At 39.7% G+C, this 22,992-nt stretch overlaps 1 protein-coding gene across 1 annotated transcript in view; it reads right to left on the minus strand.

Annotated features, from left to right (window-relative positions):
* Positions 1-473: 473 nt before the first annotated feature.
* LIMCH1 (LIM and calponin homology domains 1) overlaps positions 474-22,992 on the minus strand; it is a 173,276-nt gene continuing 150,757 nt past the window's right edge. Inside the window, 15 exon segments of the mRNA XM_053941015.1 lie at positions 474-1,205; positions 3,702-3,804; positions 4,681-4,789; positions 7,160-7,246; positions 8,472-8,595; positions 10,410-10,540; positions 11,340-11,476; positions 12,803-12,907; positions 13,861-13,953; positions 15,666-15,749; positions 16,741-16,769; positions 17,469-17,543; positions 19,010-19,115; positions 19,804-19,970; positions 22,342-22,435. Of these exon segments, the coding sequence (XP_053796990.1) occupies positions 1,180-1,205; positions 3,702-3,804; positions 4,681-4,789; positions 7,160-7,246; positions 8,472-8,595; positions 10,410-10,540; positions 11,340-11,476; positions 12,803-12,907; positions 13,861-13,953; positions 15,666-15,749; positions 16,741-16,769; positions 17,469-17,543; positions 19,010-19,115; positions 19,804-19,970; positions 22,342-22,435 (1,470 nt within the window). The 3' untranslated portion in view covers positions 474-1,179.

Consider the following 22,992-nt stretch of genomic DNA (forward strand, 5'->3'; position numbering starts at 1 on the left):
ACTTTAGTAAGGACCACATGCTTAATCAAAGAGCACAAAGGAAAACTGTCCCAAACACAGGCAAGGTATTTTTCTGCCTGTGGCTTCAGCCTCCTCCCTGCCCATCTTCCACACTTATGGGTTTTGCTGACTATTTTTGGACAGTGGATGGAGAAACACAGGCTCAAGGATGTCTAATTCTCTACCCTGGGGGGTACCCAAACCACATCTCTGCATGAGATTTCAACCAAGTGTAATGTTTGCAAGTGAACGAGCAGGTGTCCAACCCACTCAAATCAATTGGCAAGTTACAAGCCAAAGAGCAAAGCTTCACCACAGCATCAAACTGCACCTTGGAGACCCACAGCTCTGCTGGGTCTGCCCGCTCGGTTGCCTCTTCCCCACATCACCTTTCATCAAGTTTAATAACAATACAGGCTGCTGGACTTACTAAGAATTGATGGGAATTTTTCCATTGTTAATGGTATGCAGTCTTTAGGTTTAATGAAGAAATCTTTATTTCAGAGAATATTAAGCTATAGTCATGAACATTACTTGAGGTACACAAACAAAAAGTCCTATGACTAAAGGTGCAATAATTTATTTGTTTAACTTCTACCCTCCATTGAAGGTAATATAAACAAAAAATGCTTCAGAAGTACAGGATGTATTATCAAACTAGTCTCTGTATAAAAAAAGTTATAGCTTCAGTTATAACAGAGAAGTCGTGCTGTGATGTTTAGTTTTTCAAATGCACTGATTAGATACTATCTCAAAATTATTTTTCAGCTCAAGTTGGCATATTCTATAAAGGTTTTGTAAACTTAAACTTTTTAATTGCTAGAAATATTAAAACAAAACAGCTTTATTGCATGTTTATTCTCTTATTACTTTCAACAGAACAAGGTAATAGACTGGGTATCATAAGCATACCTGAAAGGTGGTTTTGCTTTTTTTTTTTATAGTACTTAGGCTTTGCCTTCCCAAACATGGTCATACATATTTTGCAAATTTCTTAAGGAAGCAAAAACCAACACATTGCATTTCAAAGGAGCAGGTGCAGCTTTTTGTGAGTTTTTAAAAATGAGATGAGAGCCATCATGTCCATGGATTCAAGCTTTTACAAGTGATTGTCTGGAGGCAGCCGATACATATGAGAAGAGAGTTCCTTCTTGAAATTTATTAGGACTGAAAGTCATGTCACAATGTAGTTGGCTGTCCAGCAGCTAGGTAAAAAAAAAAAACAAAACAAGCAATTGGTTACAAATTTTAACAAATACAGACTTTTCTTTACATGATCTCCACAACTCAAAAAAATGTATCTGGAGCTATATATATTTGTGCCCTGTTTTTTCTTTCTCCTGCAAAACTGGGGCAGTAACTACTACAAAGATTCAGCATAATTACAGTGGAAATACATTGTCATGTGTCAAATGCATTCTGCATGAAGTTTTATCTTATTTTATGCCCAAAGTACTCGTGTGTATGTTTATTTCAGGCTCTGAAGTGGCAAAATAGTAAAGTAAAGGACTGCTGAGTCATCTTCAGCTGTGTCTAGTCTGTGCTACCTGGTACTACAGACTCCTTGTGTTATTTGGCCATACAGGGAATCTCATGAATTTACTTCTCGCCTTGGAGTTTGACACTCATCAACCTGTGACCATTCCCTGAGTTTGACATTGAATAGAGAACTTCCTTCCTTGTGAGGTTTCGTAGTACAGAAACAACCTACTGATAAAAACCCCATCCACTTTTATCTGAAAACCAGAAACATTTTGGACCCTGGACCACTATATAATCCTTAATGCTTTTCTAGTAATCTTTTTTTATGATTTATTTTGAAACAGAATCATCCATTTTTTCAGATAAGCTTCTGGGAGCCAAAATATTTCATCAAGATGTCCATAAGTGTCTCAAAACAATATTGACTAACCCTAGGTTAGTCAGAGACTTCTGCCTACTGCTGCACAGGTTTCAGATGCAGCCATAGGGGCAGGAAGGCACAAGCCATGCAATCAAACAACTGATTTGATATTTTGCATTATTATTCCCAGAACTGAAAGGCCAAACACTGACATGGCACCAGTTTATTCTTAATTTCAGGTGTGCAGTGTAGCAAATTTTAGTTAAAAAATAGCAACTAGCAATATTTGCCGTTCTATCAAAAGCAGTCCCTTTGAATTGTCAACAACAGTTACTGTAGCTTAAATTCAACTAACTGGATTTTGAGATTTTGCATGACCAATGGACACAGCAGGAAGAGGTAATTTGTTGCAAAAGTTTAAAACCCCTTGCCATAATTATTCTTCAGTAGCCATACATTTTCTCAAAACCTATTTCCTCTGTCATGGACTTGGTTACCAATCTGCTGAGTATGTACAAATGCAAAACATTATTACATGAAACACTGCACACAGCTCTGTAATGCATTTTCTAGTAACACTGCTGTAGAAACGGCGATGGAGAGAGTGATTTCTACAGCATATAGGCTGATAATTTATTTGAGCCTTTATCTATCCTCAAGGGACATAGATTTTTATTTAAGCAAAAAGGACTAAGAAGAAAAGGAAATTATAACTTTTATACCTTCCTCTCTTTTTTTGTGTAAAGCTGGATGTGCAAATCTGCATTTTAAGGGTCAGGACCTCATCCACATGAGGAAGGTTTATAGTATCAAGCATGAAGGGAAAAAGCTATTTCTAAATATTTCAGGTTAAATAATAAACAAACAAACAAACAAACAATTTTCTTAGCAGAATTTAAGAAAAAAAAATTGCCAAAAAAAAACAGTTATACAATAGCACCCTCTAGCTCTGCTGATGGAGAAGTATCTCGTTCCTGAAGCACCAGAGCAAAAGTACCCATTTTTCTTCTGGCAGAGGTAAGAAGGTACCTTTCCTACTCTTCAATTTCTACAGCCAATGCTTTTGAGAGAGGGCAAGGGAAATGGTAAACGAAAAGAGCTCTAGATGTCCACTTACCAGTTTGAACTGTAGGCAGTGAGTATATCAAATAATATTTAACAGGAAGACAACAATTACTCCTATTGTTTTGCACCTTACTGTTTCCACAAGATGGAAACCAGCATGGGCACTGACCATCACTGGTGACATTGGGGCAAAGCTGAAATATTCTAGTAATTTGGTATCAGTCACAGGAATCCAGGACTTAGAAAGACATTTAGGTAACCTGCTCTAAAGCAGTAAAATCACAAAGTTTTCTTTCTGACATGCAATTGTCTGACTCATTCTTCAAACTTTATGGCAAGCAATGCTATTTAGCACATATCTGGGGATACCACCACAAGGATTCACTACGAGTTACAGAATGCTCTTAATATTTTACATGACCATTTTGGCCTAGAGATTTAAAAAATGGGAACTTCTCCAAACATGGCCCAGGGTCCTAGATCAGGCAGAATAATCTACATTGTCTCATGTGATGTGAGAGATCCAAGCCTCCGGGTCATGCAATATACGTGCATAGTATAGGAGTTTATGTTTATGCACAGAAACAGCCTTTAAGTCTAACAGTGGTCAGCAGAGATTCTCTGGGAAAATTTAAAGGGCTTAAAAATCTTTTCTGATATGAGAAAATCATTCAAATGGCATGGGAAGACTCCTCTTCCCATGGTGAAGCTATTCCTATGTTGGAGCCGGACAAAGCCGCCAGTTAAAATCATGGCCACGGTATTGTCGGAGCTCCCAGTATTTGGTACTTACTTCTGGATCGGATGTAACAGTCGTTGCAGTTAAGAAGACCATTTCTAATCCTGACATCTGTGCCACTCGCTGCATCTCCCAGCTGGCCCTTGCAAACGCCACACTGTCAGTTGAAGAACAGAGAATGTAAGAGAGACCATGCTCTACTATTCATAACAACTCTTCCCAAATTTTTACTTTGGTTTAAGTAGTTCTTGGAATGGTGGGAAAAATACCCCCTAGAATCCAGCCCATACTCCTGGGGAACACTGCAAACCAGTGAGAGGGCTTTTACAGAGTCAAAAGTGTTTAGGACTGGATTTCAGCAGCCTCTGCTTACACAGAAGTGAAGCCTAATTCTTGTATGGGACATCTGACTTTGAGGCTGCATTCTGGAGGCAGGTAAGTTGTGATGGATAAAGTTTAAAGAGGCCAGAGATTTAGTCTGAGTAAATGTCTAAAATCAAGAAAGTCTTCACAAATGTCTAATATCAATTGAGCCAGAGATAATAGAACTTTCTAATTTCTCTAGAAAACACTTCAGGTTATTTCCAAACTGAAGCACTCAAGAACAGTCAAGAAATATTTCTGGTAAAAGCCAGAATACACCATTCATTCCATAGTCAAAGCTTTCTAACCATGGGGCAGATCAAAGATGGCTTTGGGAGTGATCATGCTTTTGGAAGGAAAAAAAAAAAACAAACACCTAAAAAACTCACAAGATAAATAATGCTATATTTAAAAAACAGTGAGTACAATAGAAAAATTATATGATGCTTCCCCCCTGTAAGTACAGAAGCTAAGTTTGCTTGCTTGATCACAGGTTTTAGTCCAATTAATGTGTCTGACTGCAAAATAACACATGAGTTGTGTTATTTCCACTTCTTTCCAAACACAGACATAACAACCATGTAATACCCTGGTCCTCTCAGTTTCACATCTACTATCTACTTGCACTGTGCACGACTTGAGGTTTTTCTTAATAAAGCAAGAACCATACCCTGAAGCACTGAATATGGAAATAAAGACCGAGTGTTTCAATAATCATGGCAGCTCCTTTTCCAAGAGGGAGACCACAGGTAGAACACAGCTTCTTCCCGCTGACAGACCTAGAAGACAAACATGGCTGTAAGAACACTGCAACTGATGCTAAAATGAAGCCAAATATTTAGATAGGTTTATCAAGAGGGACAGAAAGGGAGGAAGGAGCACTGGAGGGGTTTACATAAATACACATTGACCCTTCAGCCATGTTACTGAATCCACCTGCAAGTCTGCCTTCCAGATACGCAAGCAAAGGGCTTAAAATCCTTAAATGCACAGCAACACAGACATATTTCCCTGCTAGCCTGCTGTGCTAGATCAAGGGAGATGCAAGCCTCTTAACAGAGGCCTGTGTGCAGGGAACCATGCCTGTGGATTCAAAGAAAAAAGAATGGTTAGGGTTGGAAGGGACCTTAAAGATTATGTAGTTCCAACCCGCAGCCAAATCCAGAGAACCTTCCACTAGACCAGGTTATTTAGAACCCCATCCAACCCAGCCTTTAACACCTTTAGGGAGACCCACAGTCTCTCTGGGCAATCTGCCTCAGTGCCTCACCAGCCTTATAGTAAAGGTTACTTATACCTAGTCAATGCCACAGCAATTCACACAAATTACCTGAGTCAGACCCTCAGCTTGGAAAGTTTTCAATTTGTTTACAAATGGACTTGCTCACTGCAAGTCAGAAAACAGGATGCTATTCTTGCACCCAATCAAGCTGGTGAAGCCAATAGTGACAGCATAACTACAATAGCACAGACCAGGCACTGGCTGACTCATTTCAGACTGTGCTGCTGCAGCCACTTAATACTGTAACTAGTCAGAGAAAACCTGAAATTGGATCTCCACCTGCAATGCAGAACATGCTTCCACTTTCAGTGGTTCTGAAAGACTGTCTAGACCTCTCTCCTAAATCTGCTGTTGGATGACAGGTGGGTGAAGGTTCAGAGCCCCAGGAATAACTGGTGCCCTTTTTCATAATGGTTTTAACAGCAGTGCAGGTGCCCACTTCTATGGGTCTCATACTCTTCACCTCTCTCCTGCCTGTCAGCCTGCCAGAACTGATGCTTGGCCCTAGTGAGATGAACCTGAGATCAAAAGGGATGCCCTGTCATTCTGTGTCATCCATGCTTTTTTCAGCCAGGGCTGAAACCAGGAGTGATACTTCATGAGTTTTGAAAAGACAATTTGATGAAATCCTACTCAGATAAGCAAGAAACAGCAGAAAAACTCATGACAATTAGAAAATTGTCCTTGTTTCCAACTCTTGAGCCCATCATGTACACAGGCAGCACAGACATATGATCCCCTTGTTGCTTCATTATCATTATTCCTTTTAGAATAACTTTGCTGTGTTTTTTTTCTCCCCTCCTACAGCCTTAACCATTCTGCTTCTATGTTATTCCTGAGTTCACCTTTGTTTTTACTTCTTCTCCACTATCACAGTTACTATAAGAGCAAATTAAAGTTTCAGATCTCAGGAAATTATTAAGAGTTTTCTAATGTTTTAGTGGAAAGATGAATTACATCCTATCTATTATTTACAAAAATAAGATTTATTTCAGGAAAAGATCATGCAAAAGATTCTCAGATCAGAATACAGCTGCTTAATAATATGAAGTAGCTATCACAACTAGCAACCTGTAGCAAGGAAAGGCAATCCCACCAAAACTGCAGCTATGGTTAGAAAAACATAATAAATTGTTCATGTAAAAAATTCCCAATACTTTCACATCAATGTAAGTGACATCAGGAGGGCTTTGCTCTGAAAAGTGAAGAACAATGTAATTTAAAAAGAAAGAAAATTGCTGTGTTCTGTGTTGTATTAATTTACCCTATCTAATAAGCAAACTGGTTTTAATATACCCCCAAATTATCAGTGATTTAATCAGGCTACAGTTAACATTAATTTAGAGTTGGTACACATAACTCACTGAAAGATGTACTGATTGCTCAAGACAATCAAATCTCTATGAGATTAGCGTGATTATGGGCAAATTAAAAATCAGCAAAAAAGCAAAATGTGTTTCTAGTTTGGAAACGAAAGGAAAAAAAAATTTAACTCAGCAAGTGCTAATGTCTGGAACAGATCTTACTCCTGAGCATGTGACTATTCACAATTAAGACATTCTTTGGCTTAAGCACTCTGAGATCACACTTTGTCTGAGGTTTATACTGTCCTATTTCAGTTTTATTGAAACTTCAGTATCAAGCAGAGTTCTGGAGGTGCTTTCTGAACTGTGTTATTTGAAAACATAACAGTACCACCGAAGCAGGCAAAATCTATGGGAGAGGGAGCTACATGTTTATCCAATGGACAGTTATGAATTGCAACATTGAGCAGACTTAATAGTGCATCCACATAATACTAATGTGATTTTCACTCTGGCAGTTCAACCAAACAAGATGTGTTTGGTCTGCAAAATTCCTTATTGACCTTTAGTACCTGTTGGGTGACTGACTCAGAGCAGCAGGAGAGCAGGGAGATGACGGCCCAGATCGGAAGTTCTCATGATAGCCTGCCCTAAAGTACAGCAGAGAAGATGCATTACCACAGCTGAACAACAAATCAAAACAGGTTTTGTATGGAGAAATTCCAGTTAGTGAATTTCAGGATTTTTGGTTCGGACTCTTAGTCTGCTCGCTGCTGCTCAACCAGGTAATTCACAAGGTAATCAGGCATGTGGAGATTCCTGCCCACCCCACCAATCCACCACAGCTCCCACCATGATGAAGGAGGGTTAACTCAAGTCACACTGCACCACACTACACTCTCTGTTGGCCCTTTACTGAGCAAAAAGGAAGCTACCAACATGGACAGGTGGTTTTTTTTGTTAATGGTTAATTTGTATCCTTGCTACTCTGAAAGAGCTTGGTGAGCAAAACTACGGTTTTTGTTATCAGAAATCATAGGACTGATCCAAATTCTAACATCCTAAAATGGTCTACAAATTAAATAACATTTTTCTCAAACACACACACAGAGTTTAGAATGAGGAATAGGTAATCAAACCTCAATCTACATTCGTTTTGACTGGGTATAACCTTAATAGAGGTAACAGGTTCTACAGAAGACTGTGTTCATATATATGCTAATGAAAACAGATGTTCCTTTCTGGTTGCATAGCTTCTTTTTGTAAATACTAAGCAAACAGATCCCTTATTTACCAAAAGACAGATCCCTTATTTACCATTCAGTAAGGTTTACTCAAAAGCACAGGCAAAGCAATAAAGTAAAAAGAACTCACCAAAATTTACAGCAGAAAGCAAATATTACCCTATATGTATCTTCTTTTAGAAGGTATAATCTTTAAAGAACTAGAAAGTAGCAATGGATATATGTTTGGAAGATGGGGCATGAAGTTCTTGGATGCCAGCTTCAAAGAGGCAAATATAACCTGAAATTCCCACCCTCATATTTAGCTACTGATTAGCTATAAATGTTTGTCTCAGGCAATTAAAACAAATTAAGCACATGAAAAGTTATGCAGATATGTGCTGAGCTACAGTGAAAGAAGAGGGAGGCATGCAGGGGGTGTGCTCCCTCCTGAAATTAGTAACCGTGGTGCCTGTAATGAGAGATCAAGTAGATAAATGTTAGCAGTCTCTGTGGGAAAGCCAGACATGAAGGGTGTCTTCACACTGCAGGACTCATCAAACCCAACCAATAAAGGATGCTGAGCAGGACTGTAAGGGAGAACAGAGCAAGTAGGACCTCTCAATCTCTTCAATAACCTTTATGTTCTCACCTCCTTGCTTCCCCTGCAGAGCTTGGTTGCTGTCCCACAGTCTGGCCCAGGAACGGTCTCTGCCGAACGTCCTCTGTACACTGTGGAGAGCGCTTTGTCAGCAACTGCTGATTCCAGGAGACATCTACAGCGAGAGGTGGAGAAAACTCAATATTTGAGGCAAAATGCTTCTGTCAGTATTTATAAACCATCATGGATTGTGGGCACACAACAAAGGAGAGAGATGTACTGCTCCTTAAAACAAACTTAAAACAAACAGAAACCCCCCACAAAGTCAGAGACAGGTTTTGCTACACCAGAAGACCTCTATGGAACATCATTCCTTTGCATTACCCTCACATACACATGATCTATCCTGCTGCTGAATGACTTTCTGAAGGGGGAAAGGGCAAGGTCAAAGAGCCATCCACAAACAACACTTGGGAAAATAATGTATTGTTGTAATGAAGGAAGCACCAGAGACACTGAAACTTCTATGGTGCTGGGGGATCCAAACTTCTCAATAACAAGAGATAAGGGGATGGTGTTATGGTCACTGCTCCCCATAAACCTGCTGATGAACACTAATTCCTTGGTAATTTTCTTCTGTGCTTCAGATGGCTCAGTGACAGTAACAGCCTCACAGCAAAAAGCAATGACCTGAGAGATGCCCAGGCAGCCAACCATCCTATCTTTGAGGAACAGTGCATTACCTAGACCCTGCAAGATCAATTTTGTGCCTCACAGCTGGAGAGAAGCCTTACCCTGCCGTGTGCCAACCATCTGATTTAGAGAATGAAAACTTTGCTGGGGCCTATGAAAGGCCTGTTACCTATTTTGATATCAGAACAATAAAACCCCACATCAGGGGTTATTTAAGGGCTTAAGGAGGGAGCAAGGATGGGATGCTTTAAGAGGCAAGAAAGGAGCTGTCAGAATACTTGCAGAGGAGGAAATTGTTGAAAAGAACCTAGGAAAACCCTGAAGCAGGGCTATTAGCACATGTAGTTTAAAACTGTCAAACCTGTTAAGTTTGCTTAATCACTACTACAAATCCCCAAGGCTGTATTGCTGGATAATATACATTCTGCTTTCTTTCTTTCTTTGTGCAACTTTTATCAAAGCGCTAAGAATACAATAAAACTGAGACAAGGAAAGCAAACCTACTAAGTTTAGACTGAATTCACATTTGGAGTAAGTAATAACACAGAAAAGCTTTCCATCCACAGACACTTAATTTTTTAGAATAATGAATTTTTATGCTGAACTGAAAACAAAAATCTAAAACTTGATTTAAGAATTTGCGTTCACTTTCTGTCTTTAGTCCTGCTTATTTACTTTCCACTGATCACTTGTATTAGATAGATAATGATGCTAAATTCATGAACTTGCCTTTTTTTTTAGGGTGACCCTAATGACATCAATGCTTTGGGGAAATTCTTTCCTTCAAAAGCATCAATACTTACGGGAGCTAAAAAAAGTAAATTAACTTTAAATGTCATTAGACATTGCTAATGACAAAATTGAGGCAGATGGTGCTTTAGGCTTGGCTTGGAAAGGTTACATATCACATGTAGTGATTTTGACTGGACTGAAATGGACATGAAGAATCTAATTAGCTGCAAAACCACAAAATAAGTGTTGGAAATAAGCCCTCTGTATCAAGATAAATCCTACATGTATGTAAAATTATGTAAAAAATGGAAGATAACCCTTTTAACTGCTACTGTGAACGTGCAGGCCTATAAACAAGATACCTGCTGCAGAAACTGTCATCTCTGATGAAAACAAGAGGAGTTTAAATTTCACCTTAATATATTTATCTTTGCTAACATAAAATAAATTTTTAGTCTGAGACATTCCAGTTTTGAAGATATATGTCAATTTCCAAAATTCTCTGAGTTAGGTTTCTGCCTGATTTCTATCTGGAGAAGAACATATGCACAGCAAGAGTCTTACTCTCATCCTGAGTCAGTGGCAGATTCAGTCTGGCAGGTGAGCTGCGCTCCATCACCGGCATGTGGTGCTCCTGTTCACTTCCTCCTTTCAAGATACCAGTCCCTGGGTATCCTGAGAGCACTTTATTTCCACTGCCAAGGAAAACAAGTTGCATTGTATAAATAAAGCCAGGAGAAATGTCACCTAGAACATAATGGCTAAATCAGACTTTTGCATATCAGTCTATTTTTCACAAAAAAGATTTTTGTTATTGTGTCAATTTTGCAATGACAAAGCAATGAGAACACTTTAATGAATTAACAAGTTTGTCTCCAAACAGTCCAAGTCTTCCTGCTTACCTCAAACTGCCACTTAGATGTGCTGAAGATCATTTGGGATTTGTAGAAAAGGGCTTCTTTGACAGAAAAAAAGCTTTAATCCATGTTCTCTATATACTACTCAGCATCATCAGATGCCTCTTCTCTTTTGTGAAACCTGTTAATTAGCAGTTGAGCAAAGTCCAGGACTTCAAACACCACCTGGCAAGATTGGGTATGGCATTTCTGAGACAGCCAGGCAATTTCACACAGGTTCTGAGTGAAACCAGCTACTGCTCCTTTAGTCCTTCAGATGGCTTGTGAAATGTACACAAGACACAGTGCAGTGATGTACACAGATGTCTGAGCTGTCTAAGGTCTGATCTGGTTGCTGTGACAGGCTCTTGGCAAAGCCATACAAGGAAAAGACAAGCGTTCTGATGTGCACAACTAGCACTGTGCACTGCCACACATGCATGTGTCTGTGGGGCCAGTGAATACTGATCAGCATGTATTGTATCGAGGCCACCAAGCGCTGGTGCTCTAGCAGCAATTGTGGGCACATGTGATATCCCAGAAGCCAAGAGAACACAAAGCTCCACAGGGTTATGAAATGCTTAGGGTTAATACATACCTCCTCTTTTCTTGCCAGAGCTCACTTTCCTTGCTTTTCAGAGATGACATACCGTCCTGCTCCCAGAGCAGCTTTTTCTGCTTCAGAACTTCTTTTTGCTTGCCTTCCCCTGGACAGCTGTTTGAATCAATTGAGTTCTAGAAGACAGGAGAAGAGGGAATAAGGAGCTCTCTCTGAATTTGGCATTGGTGCATGCATGGGAAAAGTACAGGCTGCCCCTACATACATTGTGTTGACACACCTTATTATCAAAGATAACATCTCACATTTATATAGTAGAACCATATGGCCCTGGTATGGCTAACTTTGGATTTAATTAAGACTTTAAGTGAAACAACAATTGGTTGGACTAAGCTGAGCATAAAATAATTATGGTGCTAAGGATGGCAAATTAAAACTTCCCATTATGTAATCTTTGGCAGAAATCCTTGAATTATTTTGAGAGTCTAGACAGTCTGCCATTGGACTTGTGAGGACTTTGTGAATGACCTCAGCTTGTTGTCACTGCCTAGGAGCAAAGCATTACTCACGTGCACTGGGCATCCTCAAAGGGCAACGCCAGTACTACTTCCAAAGTGGTACAGGAGTGGTTCATATCTGACTTGTGGAGCTTGAGGAAGCAATGGCATGAGATCCTTTGCTTCTGGGTGCAGGCAGAGTCCTGACTGTGGCATAAGCAGCTCCACCAAGGAAGTTACTACTACACAGCCATGTGGAAAATTGGCCATGGCTGATGCCTTTGCACAGGGATGAGTGAGAACAGGGGGGCAGGAAGAGTGAGGGGAGAATCAGTTGATAAAATGAGTTCAGCGGAAAAAGGCAGATGACTGGGTGCAGGTGCCTTAGGCAAGAGAAAATTATGTCTGTGAATCCCACATTTACTCAACTGTGATCTCATCTGGGGTGTCATTCCCCAATCTCTGCAAACACTAATTTAATCAGATGCTAGATGCATTGAATTAAACATTTTGTGCTGCATGACTGAAAAAAAAACCCCAAACACAGAAAGTAAACATTCCTCTGTTTTGCTGCTTTCTAGGAGAGATGATGGGAAAGAAAAGGAGGAAAACTGAGAGGTAGGATTCCGTCTCATCTGACATATATAAAGCATTTTTTTACACTTGAGATTTTGGACTCAGGGAAACCACTTAAGATTCTGTTGGCTTTGGAACATAATTAAAATTTCACAGCACTGATTAAAGAACAGAGGCACCTGCAGAGAGGAAGTATCATTCTGTGCTCTAGTTGAAAATGGGATGGTAGCAGTTTGCTTGGGAATACAGCTATTCAGCTGTGAAAATCTGTAAGCTGCAGCACTATCAGGCATCACCAGTTAGAGATGGGACCCAAGGAATACCCTTACTCTTACAGCTCCCAGACTTTGACAGCCTTTAGCAAAGGATTAAACTTTGCACTAAAGATGGCTTACTCTTCAGTGCCTTACTACTCCATGAGAAACTCACCACTGTCTTGTTTCCTTCAGTGGTAGAGGAAGAAGAGGAGAGGAGCTCAGCAGAGTTTGAAGAAACAATGAATGGAACTACAGTATCCTCAATTATCTTTCGTTCCTGAAGAAAGAGGATCAGGAGAGAGTGAGGGTTAAAAATACAGAATGTAAACTATAAGCTTATGAAACACATAAGAAAAATCAGATTTGGCTATGTGCCATATTTAGATGGCTAGTTAAGAACTTGTACTACCAAGAATAATGGTAACACTTCAATTTTTAATTTGCTTCAAGGTTTTGCACTTCCATTTTTTTTACCACTGAGATGGACTTTCCAAAACAGGAAAAAATATTTCACTTCATGGAACTACTCTGTTTCACAGAGCACCAGTATATTAAGTTTAATATAAAAGTATGAAATTACCCTTGGTACATGAGAAACTTATTCTGAAAGTTGAAAATAATTTCTTGCTTAGACCACAAGTATGTCCCTCAAGCACAGATGAGAAACCATCCATTTACATAATGCATAGACAAACTTTTAAATATTTTTCAGTTTCCTTCAATAATGACCCACATACAACAGAAGAAAACCACTATCTTCTAGATTAATAATATTCCACAAGTGCAAGCTTTGAACATCTCCTGTGGATTTTTTTTAAGGCCAGTTAGAAAATTCCTCCATGATCAAACCCAAGGCAGACAACTATTTCATCTGGAATTCCACCAAGTCTAGGCACCAATATGCCAAAATACACAGGGCTCTGGCCCTGCAGGGAAGTCTGAGCGTGCCCAGACACAGCTGTACTGACTCATCCAGACTTGCACAGCATTTAGACACCTCCACCTATGTGGAGGTGCTGAGGATACCTGTCCAAATATTTAAATATTTTTCCTCAACATCTATGGCACTGTTTAAGAGAAACAAGCCTCCTCAGAATTCAGCCTTGAAGAGGATTTTCATTAATCAATCTAGCTATGGGGCAATTTTTTTTGTTGCTTTTGCACCCATAAGTGGTGCAAAAGCCCCCCCCAAAAAAAAAAAATAAAAAAAAGCCCCATTGAGCCTTATACCTCCTCATAGTATCTACGCTCCTCCTCTTCAACTTCTCTCTGGGCCTTTTCCCATTCCTCTTTCAGCTTGTACTGTTCCTTCTGGTATTTCTCCTGTACATGGATACAAATGCAGATAAATCCAGAGCATTCACTATTAAGAGTAAATTCTGTAGTTTCTTCACAGTAAAAATGAATTTGCTAAGAGTGGTTTAATCAGAAATAGGATGAAATAAAAGGATAAAAATTGGAAACATCCATGGGTGTCAAAAAAAAAGCTTCATTTTCACTTAGCCCATTTTTTTCTAGGACTTTCTAGGTCTTACATTTAACACCTTTAAACTTCAAGGAATTTTAGACACAATAGAAGTTTAATTTCTTAATTTCTTAATTTCTTAGAATTTTTAAAATATTTGGCCAGAAATTAAGTTTATGCTCAAAAATATGAATAATTTCTTGTTTATCTTACTGTATTAAGTTTCAAAAATGTTTCACAGACCCTGAAACACTGAGACTATGGTTGTACATTAAAAACTTCAGCAGAGTAGCATATAAATAAGCAGGTTTTGCAATACCAGGACTAATTTAAGAGATATGCCAATAGTACTAATTTAAGAGATATGCCAATACAATTTAATGAATGATGAATAACTATGCAAATTTAAGAGATAAATAGTGTGTAAAGCTCTGAAGAGAGTAAGATTATAATTAACTAAATAGCTTATTTTCTTCCTTGAAGAGATGATTTCTTAAGAATTGTTTTCACAGAGTTTTGCACAAAAAAATATCTCAAAGAGGTGTTTAAAATTGTTTGCCAGAGCTGCTTTGAATATGGAGAGAAATGGTGACTTCCATTTCCCTCTTACACCAGTTCCAACATCTGTTCAGACTGGGAACCACATCTGTCTTTTCCAGAAAATAAACATTTACTATTGAGAGAACACCCACATGAGCCAGAAAAATTATTATGAGAATTTTACATCGTTTTAAGAGGTGCAAAATTAAATGACCTCAAGAAAGCATAGAGATACACAAGTCCTTCTTAAAGGATTAAAAGACCCCATTTTATTATTCTCCATCCTTGGACAGCTGTTTGCTATTCTGTTACATGGAACAAAGATGTGATTTCTTTGGGATCAAATCCAGTCACGGTTTCAAAAGACACTCCTGACTGACTGGGAGATTCAGGTTCTCATGTCCACTGCATTTCTTCCCACTAGGACACAAACCTAGAACTTCAGAGTTTAGTGTACCACTAGGCAAAACTAATGGTTGTCTTGACAATATTTCCCTCTCTTACAAAACCCCCTCAAACCCAAGGCCTTTCATGTCCAAATTTAGCTTGGTATTTGCCAAGAAGAACCTGTGAACAAAGCAGAATTCTATGAAAAGTTATTAAGACCATAATTTTAAAGAAGAGTTAAAGAAGAGGCATCAGGGTTAGCAAATTGTCAGTCTTGACTAAGAGGCTCCAAGTAATTAAGAGTTTTGCAGTCTATGTTCAGCATAATTTAAATATAATTGAGGACCAACACATTCAGTTTTACTCTGCACTGGATTGTAGGACCAAGTCCTTTTGGTCTTTCCATGGAGTGGAGAAGGGAGACATGAGAGTGCCTAAAACCCACAGAACATATGCAGAACATATATGTGTGTGTGTGTGTGTGTGTGTGTGTGTGTGTGTCATTTATCACTCAGCTGCCACAGAACTTGCTCAAGCATCCACAGAGGATGTGGAAAACATGACACAAAATGCACAACTTTTGTCCAAAGGGACAATTAAACAGCTGAACCACACAGTGGAAGAAATGCAGATTCTTCCCTACCTGAAGCAAGCGTTCTTGTTCATGCTGCCACCTTTCCTGGCGCTTTCGCTCTTCTTCTGGATCCCAGGACCAGAAATTGAAACGCTTACGTGAAGGAGAACCAAGCTATTAGACTGTGACACTACACTTCACATGGCTACCAGAGAAAACTGCACTGTGCCTGATTAAGCCCTGCCAGTGATGTTACAATGGGAAACTGGGAACTAGATAAGGGTTCTTTCAGTTAGCAGACAATATTCTTAGCTTCATTGACACTTGGGATTGCCCATTTGTAGCCACATGATAAAAGAATCATTTGGTTTCCAAAGAAAGTCTTGGGACACTTCACCTGAAGGGGGGAAAAAAGTCTTAAAGAAAACTATAAGCATCATTGAACAGAGCCATCTCCAGGGACTTAAAGAATATACATGTTTTGCTTCTCTATAATCTTCTTTGCAACATGAAAAGCAATTTTAGGTTGTAAAAAATATTCTCTCATTTTATATCTGCCCGCACAACAGCCTTGCTTTGAATTTTTATCTATAATCAAATAAATCCACAGGCTTTACCAAGGATCCTATTACATGATATGTTTAAAATCTTCATAATCAAGGGCAATTTTAGATACTTTCTGTCATATCCCTTTCCACTACAAGTAGTATTTAAATCTCATAGGAAAATATTATGTCTATTTCTATATGACAAACAGAATGTGAAATACTGTGTACTTCAGAGTAGCATTTGTGGTGTGGTGGGTTTTTTTGTTTCATTGAGGAAACAGTAGAATTGTGAAATACTTTCATTTCTATGCATTTAAAATACAATGGATAATTTAGAATTACATATTATTTAGATATTGTGAAGCTTTAGTGTCTCCAGCAACCAAATACTGTATAGCTAGCTCCAGATAAGAGGAGAATGCATGGATTCCAGATTCAGACAATGTCTTGATTTGGGTTGTACTTTTCCTCTTACATGTCCATGAGAAAAAATTCTCATTCTGATTTAGGGATGTTACAAGACAGTTTGCATAAAAAGTTAATTTCTGCTAAACACAAATCACTAAACCAAACAATAATGCAAAAAAGGTACTCACATTTGATTTATCACCAGTATCAGAATCAGCTATTAAAAAAAGACAGAACAATGAGAGATTAAATTTAACATAGCAAAATTTCCTCAGCCTGTAAATAAATCTACATTATATCTGTATGTTAGTTTCCTATTTACTCCCACAACCAAATGCAAGGACTAATTGCAAGCAAATAAATCAGAAAACCAGATCATACCCATCACCAACAAAACTACTTTTTATCTGAGTTTAAAGGAGCACAATATTAACTAATATCAGGTTCTACTCTACCACTAGCTTATGCCATCTACTTCTGGCCACAGAGGTTAGCAGTGTTCAGACACTGAGTCTTACCTACCTTGATCTACTTTTCCCTTCGTGATTCAGTGGAAGGAAGGAAAAAGTACAGCAATGCTAAAAGGATGGGACTACACTATTCAAGAGCCACAGTTACGAAGAGAACCATTGCCATTTTCTATCCAAATGTCTTTGAAAATTAGACTGATTAAAAGAAATTAAGAAAAAGGTATTTATAGGCAAGGGATTTCTTTTGGGTGCCTGAAACCAGAGCTCCAGAACAATGCGCAACCCAACAGCTCTTTGTCAACTGTGCAGCAGGAATAGATATTTTCTAAGAAAGCGAGAGGTAGAACAAGTGCCCGTGATCATCAGCTTTCACCCCAGCCCCGTGTCTGAAGACACCTATGGCTGGAGAGGAGAAGGGCTGGAGCTGTTCTCAGCGCCGCGTTTACCTGACTGCGAGAAAAACTGTGAGCGCCGCCAGTGGTTGCGGACCCTAAGCGGAACCACGGCCCCGCGGGGCGGCTCTGCAGGCAAGGGCACGGAGACAAAACAAGAAACAGTGCGGTGAAAAGGTGATGACAGACTCTCAGACCTGAGCCACCTTGGCCACAAGAGGGATTTGTCTACAGTTGTTTTGGTCCACGGCAGCTAATTTACAATGGACCTGAAGATCACACAGACTGTGTGTATTTAAATATTACTTTTGCAACATGGCACCTGAACTTACATGAGAGCTCTAGCTACCCTTTCAAGTCTCTGCACGGTGCTTGCACTCATTCCTATTGCAGATATATGTTTTAACGCATTTTGTGAGCCTTTCAGTGCTCTGTATGCTGTGAACACTAGAGTGCAGCCAAGTGTTTCAGCACCAGTCAGAAAACTGACAAGGCAAGAGACCTACAACCTTTTACTTGATATTTGGTTTGATTTGCTTAACAAAAAATGATATTGTTATCAAAGTCTGCTTAGGTAGCACCTACCCACTAAAAACAAGTGAGAATTCCATTCCTTTTCAGATAATCACAGAGTCATTTGAATTGGAACAAACCTTAAAGATCATCTAGTTTCAATTCCCCCTCCCATGGACTGGGACAGTTTCAACTGGATCAGATTGCTCAAAGCATCATCCAGACTAGCTTTTAAGGCTTCCAGGGACGGGGCATCCACAACTTCTCTTCAACTCATTGTAAAGAATTTCTTCCTAGTATCTAATCTAAATCTACCCTCTTTCAGGTTAAAGTTTTTATTCCTTGTCCTATCACTACATGGCTTTGTAAAAAGTCCCTCTTGAGTTTTTTCAAAGTGGATCACCTTCAGTAGTTTTAACCTTGAAAACATTAGGCTAATCAGTATATTACCTATAGATTTACAACCTAGGAAGTTCTTATGGGAAAAAAAAAACTCAGTTGATTTTTCTCTCTTTCTTCCACAATACCTACGTATATGCATATTTAAAATAAACATAAAATCAAACTACTAAACATTATCAGTCAAAAGCAAAACTTTGTCATGAAGGCAAGGAAAAAGATTCTGCATTGCAAGAACTTGTGTTGGGCAGTGGTCAAATTCAAGGATGTGGTCAGATATGTGGTTCATCTACAGCGTGGAGCTCCACAAGAGCAGCTGAGTGCAGAATTTATCTCCAGAAAATTTTATTGTGAGATAAAGCCAATTGCTAAGCCATTTTCATCTGTGAGCAGCAGTATGAAATATTCATTGATATAATACAGCCTTTACTGCTGGGCCAGGAAAATGCAAGATAGGGCTCTCCCTCTGCTGTGTCAAATTTCTGCTGTTGTGTATAAGAGGAATAGCCAGAAGAATCCTTTTCATCACAGAAGCCACACTACCAATATCAGTCAATGAAACTAGAAAATTACTGTTTTAGCTCCAAAACCCTCCAAGCTGTGGATTAGGCACATCTCCCTGAACACCACATGCCTATATTCAGCTACTGTCTGGCTGAGTTTTCCAAATGCTTTTTGCTCACCTTGTAGACCAGAGTTATGCAGAGTAACTTGGCTGGTTTCGGGCAGTTTCTTTAAAAATGGCAGCACTACACTCCCCTTTTCTTCCAGAGGTTTTGCTTTAATCACCTGTTCAGACATTTGGGAGCAGAAAACAGCATTAAAAAAGGAACAGGTTAAATCAAAGGTCAGCTAAAACCCTTTCTACTTATTTTCTGAAACAACATTATCAAAGATGAAGCCTCTATCTCCGGAATGACAACAGGGAGTTGCAGCATTGGAGTCCTGTAAGTAACTGGTAGCTGTTTCCTGTTGACATTCCCACTGCCCTGCAAAGCAAAGTCAATCCTCTAACACCATCTGACTAACCAACATCTAACTTACCCAAAAGAGCAGTATGGTCACAGCTGTTTGCTACCTCTGCCACCACTGACACTTGTTCAGCACTTCAAGTGGACTAAGAGGATAAGCTCCACTGTCTGCACCACCTGGGTACTCTGCCCTCCCAACAGGTGGTGGGACTGGGGTTTGTAAGTTAAGTTCTCATTTCAGTCTCATCAGTTTATAGGTTCAAATGCTACAAGCAGACACGTAGAGTTCCTTTTGAGAGGGAACTCTCTGATGACCACACGATTTGGCAAGCTGAAACCATCCTTCAGGGTCATGTTTTCAATGAACTCCTGAAGTGACATTTTATGGAGAAAAATACCAATCTGCACAATAAACATTTCTGTGTAAGGTGTTAGTGTGTTAGTGTGTTTGTGTTTTTTGGTTGTTTTCTTTTTTCCCATTCCCTCTTTTTCTTGCCTGTACATACCTCCTGTGTAGGAGGGAGCTCTGCTTCCTTCTGCTGCTCTATTTCAGCTTTCTTCACATCTTTCTTGCTTGAAACAGTTTCCTCTGAAGGGACAGGACTGGGAAGAAATTCTAATCTCTTCACAACAGGGCTGGAACAAGCTGCAGTTGACTTGAATTGCTTTTGATCTAAACCAAATCCACACATATAAGAAATAATGTTGCAAGGTTAAGATACTTTTTCAAATGTAAACTTTTTCAAAACGTGCCTATTTCTTACAATCCAGTTTCTTACTGGATGTACTGTGAGCCCATTTACTGGATGTTTTGAAAAAATAAACTTTTTTTCTTCAACATGAGAAAAATTAATCTTCAGAGAAGACAAGACTCAAAAGAATGAAATTCACCTATCAAAATTTATGTGCTTACACATGACTTGGGCATCATGGGACACCCTTTGTGGTCAACAAAACGAGAGAAGTCCTTGGGAAAGAGTCACACAAACTTTTATTTCAGGCACTCCTCTGGCTGAGGTGAGCTGTAACCTACAATGGGCCTAGTGAGCTAAGATCTCTTGACTAGTCAGCTAAGATCTCTTGAAGTTATGTGATGAATCCTACCCTAAGATGTTACAGAGAGAAATAGCTATATGACATGATCTCACTATCAGCACTGGAGGATATTTCAGCTTGCCTGTTTTCAGTAAACCTACCACTTCCACTGACAATCAGTTAAGCATCAGACAACAAACTGCTAACAGGCAGCTTTGGACTGGAATAACCTAGTTGTCATCTAATTCTGAAAAAAAAAAACCCAACAAGTTGATGCTGGTTTCTGGGAGAAGAGGCTAGAAGCACACAGGTTGACAGCTGTGCCAGCTGAACTGCTGATAGCTGATACCACCACTGGAAGCAGAGCAGTCACCAGTGTCTCAGGCACTGAATAAGCACCCAGACATCTCTCCAACCTCCTCAAGGAGAAACTTCAGATCCTGTCCCCTTTCCAACCACAGCAGCATTGGCAGCTTCTGAATATACCTCTTTGACAGGCTGGGAGAGTAAGCTAAGAAAGAGATGCAGCTCACAACTCCACTAAGAATGTGGACACAAGCAGAGACAAGAGCTGCTGCTGCCAAGGCAGATGCACCCTCCTCTGGAGCCGTTCCCCTACCATTAGAGGCATAGGAGCCACAGCAGGGAAGTGTTTGGCTTGTGCTGAACAACAGAGGAGGCTGTTTACAAGAAGTTCACACAGTTTGGACCCCATTCATCCCTCCAAAGCAGACATAATGAAAACTCCATGTTACTTTATCATTTAGATTTTTGCAATACTATGTCAGTTTTCCTTGCCAGACAATATTAAAATTTGCTGTCAGTACTTAAAGTTTAGTACTTCTGACATATGGGGAGATGAAGCCAAGATGGCTTTGTGATTTGTAGACAGCACCAGCTCATCACTGTTAACTCTTGACAGGAGAATTTGGTCATTTAATTACAAGATTGCACCTTCCACATGACCTGCCAGATGCAATTCAGAATTGTTAAACTACGTACTTTGGCATCTAGGAGCCAAAGTAATTAAGGCAGCTAACAAGCCCTTGCTAACAGCTCATGTGCTTCTAATCTTTGGGGAATGGTACCTCACTGATGTTTGAGGGCAAAGCTCAATTGTTTAAGTCACATTTATCCCCATCAAATAGGAGCATTATTCTTACATACCAACTACAGCCAGAAAACTCATTTAAACACCTACTTGACATAGTACTTTTTACTTACCCATACCAAGCTACACTTTAATAGACGTATTTTAAGAAATGAACAACAAAAAAAAAATACCATGAACTTTGTATAATAGCATACAGCAAATAAAGTGCCTACTCAAAGACAATGTTTCAGAAACACAATTTTGAGGAAAACAGCTTAAAATTCTACCAGCAAATTCCTTTCCCCAGATTAGGAATCATGCATAAAGGCTTTAAGGCAGAAAATTAAAAGTCTGCACAATACTGTCCATTTAAAGCCCCTATGGAGACTGAAGTTCCCCTTCTTACTCTTTCTCCCCATCCCTTTATGTCTTGGGGGAAAAAATGTGTCAAACAGAAACTATTACTGACTGGTAGCTTCTGCTCTTTTTGCTTTCTGGTTACAGCATGCTGTGGCACTGGCTTTTCACTTGCAGAGATGGCCAAGTGGGCAACTCAGGTGTGTCATTTCAGCCACAGAATGACAGAACAGCCCAGGCTGGAAAGGACCTCAACAGACCATCTAGTCCCACCTTTTGTGGGAAAGGGAGCCTAGAGGAGATTCTTTAGCACCCTGTCCAGCTGCACCTGAAAAAACCTCCTGCCACAGGGGGTCTAACACATCCCTTGGGAGGCTGCTACAGTGAATGACTGGTCTGACAGCATACAGACACATTACTGACATTTGCAGCATTTTCTAATGAGCCCTCTTGGTGCTGCTGGTGATGCTCCTAGTGGATTCCTGCCACAGGGTGTGCCTCAACCTGGGCACATAAGTGAGGAAGGGCAAGGGCAGGGTGAGGGCAGCAGCACACCCACCTGGGGATGGGCACTCCGGGGGGGCAGGTGTCGCACTGCTGGGGGTGGGCTCGGCTTGCAGGCTGGCAGCTCCATCCAGTTCCACTGGGGAGGCCTGGAGAGAGGAACACAGCATGGAGTGAGTACAGTGGAAATAAAAGTATGTGCCAGTTCCTCAAGGCGGTGCTTGCTGCTCCTTTGTAGTGTGTTCGAACCACATCAGTGTGGAGCTCAGCAGGGTGTTGGGGAGAATGTTTCAGAGCAATATGTACCCGTTCTGGTATTGAATGGCTGTGCTTTAATCTCCTTTTCAAATCCCTCATCATCAGCCATTAATGTGGTCGGTTTGGAATAGCTCCTACAAGCTTTTAAAACTGTAGGATATCTTGGATTGTGTTAGCTGGAGATAAGCACACATTTCACCCCTAGTTTCCCCTTCCAGAATAACACACAAATGTATGCATTAGTGAACAGATAGCACATACTAGGGTTTGGAAAGTGGCAAAGTAATGAAATACTTCCTTTATTTCACGGTTGTCTAAACAATCTGTTATCTGAAGGGAAAAGCCAGAGTTTGTATTAAAGGTAATGAAATACTTGAAACACTATTAAGAGAGGACTGAAAAAATATGGTGAGACCATATCAAGCCAATAATTCAAATGCCTTTGAAA

This window comes from Vidua chalybeata, chromosome 4, assembly GCF_026979565.1.
Source record: "Vidua chalybeata isolate OUT-0048 chromosome 4, bVidCha1 merged haplotype, whole genome shotgun sequence".
Classification (NCBI taxonomy): domain Eukaryota; kingdom Metazoa; phylum Chordata; class Aves; order Passeriformes; family Viduidae; genus Vidua; species Vidua chalybeata.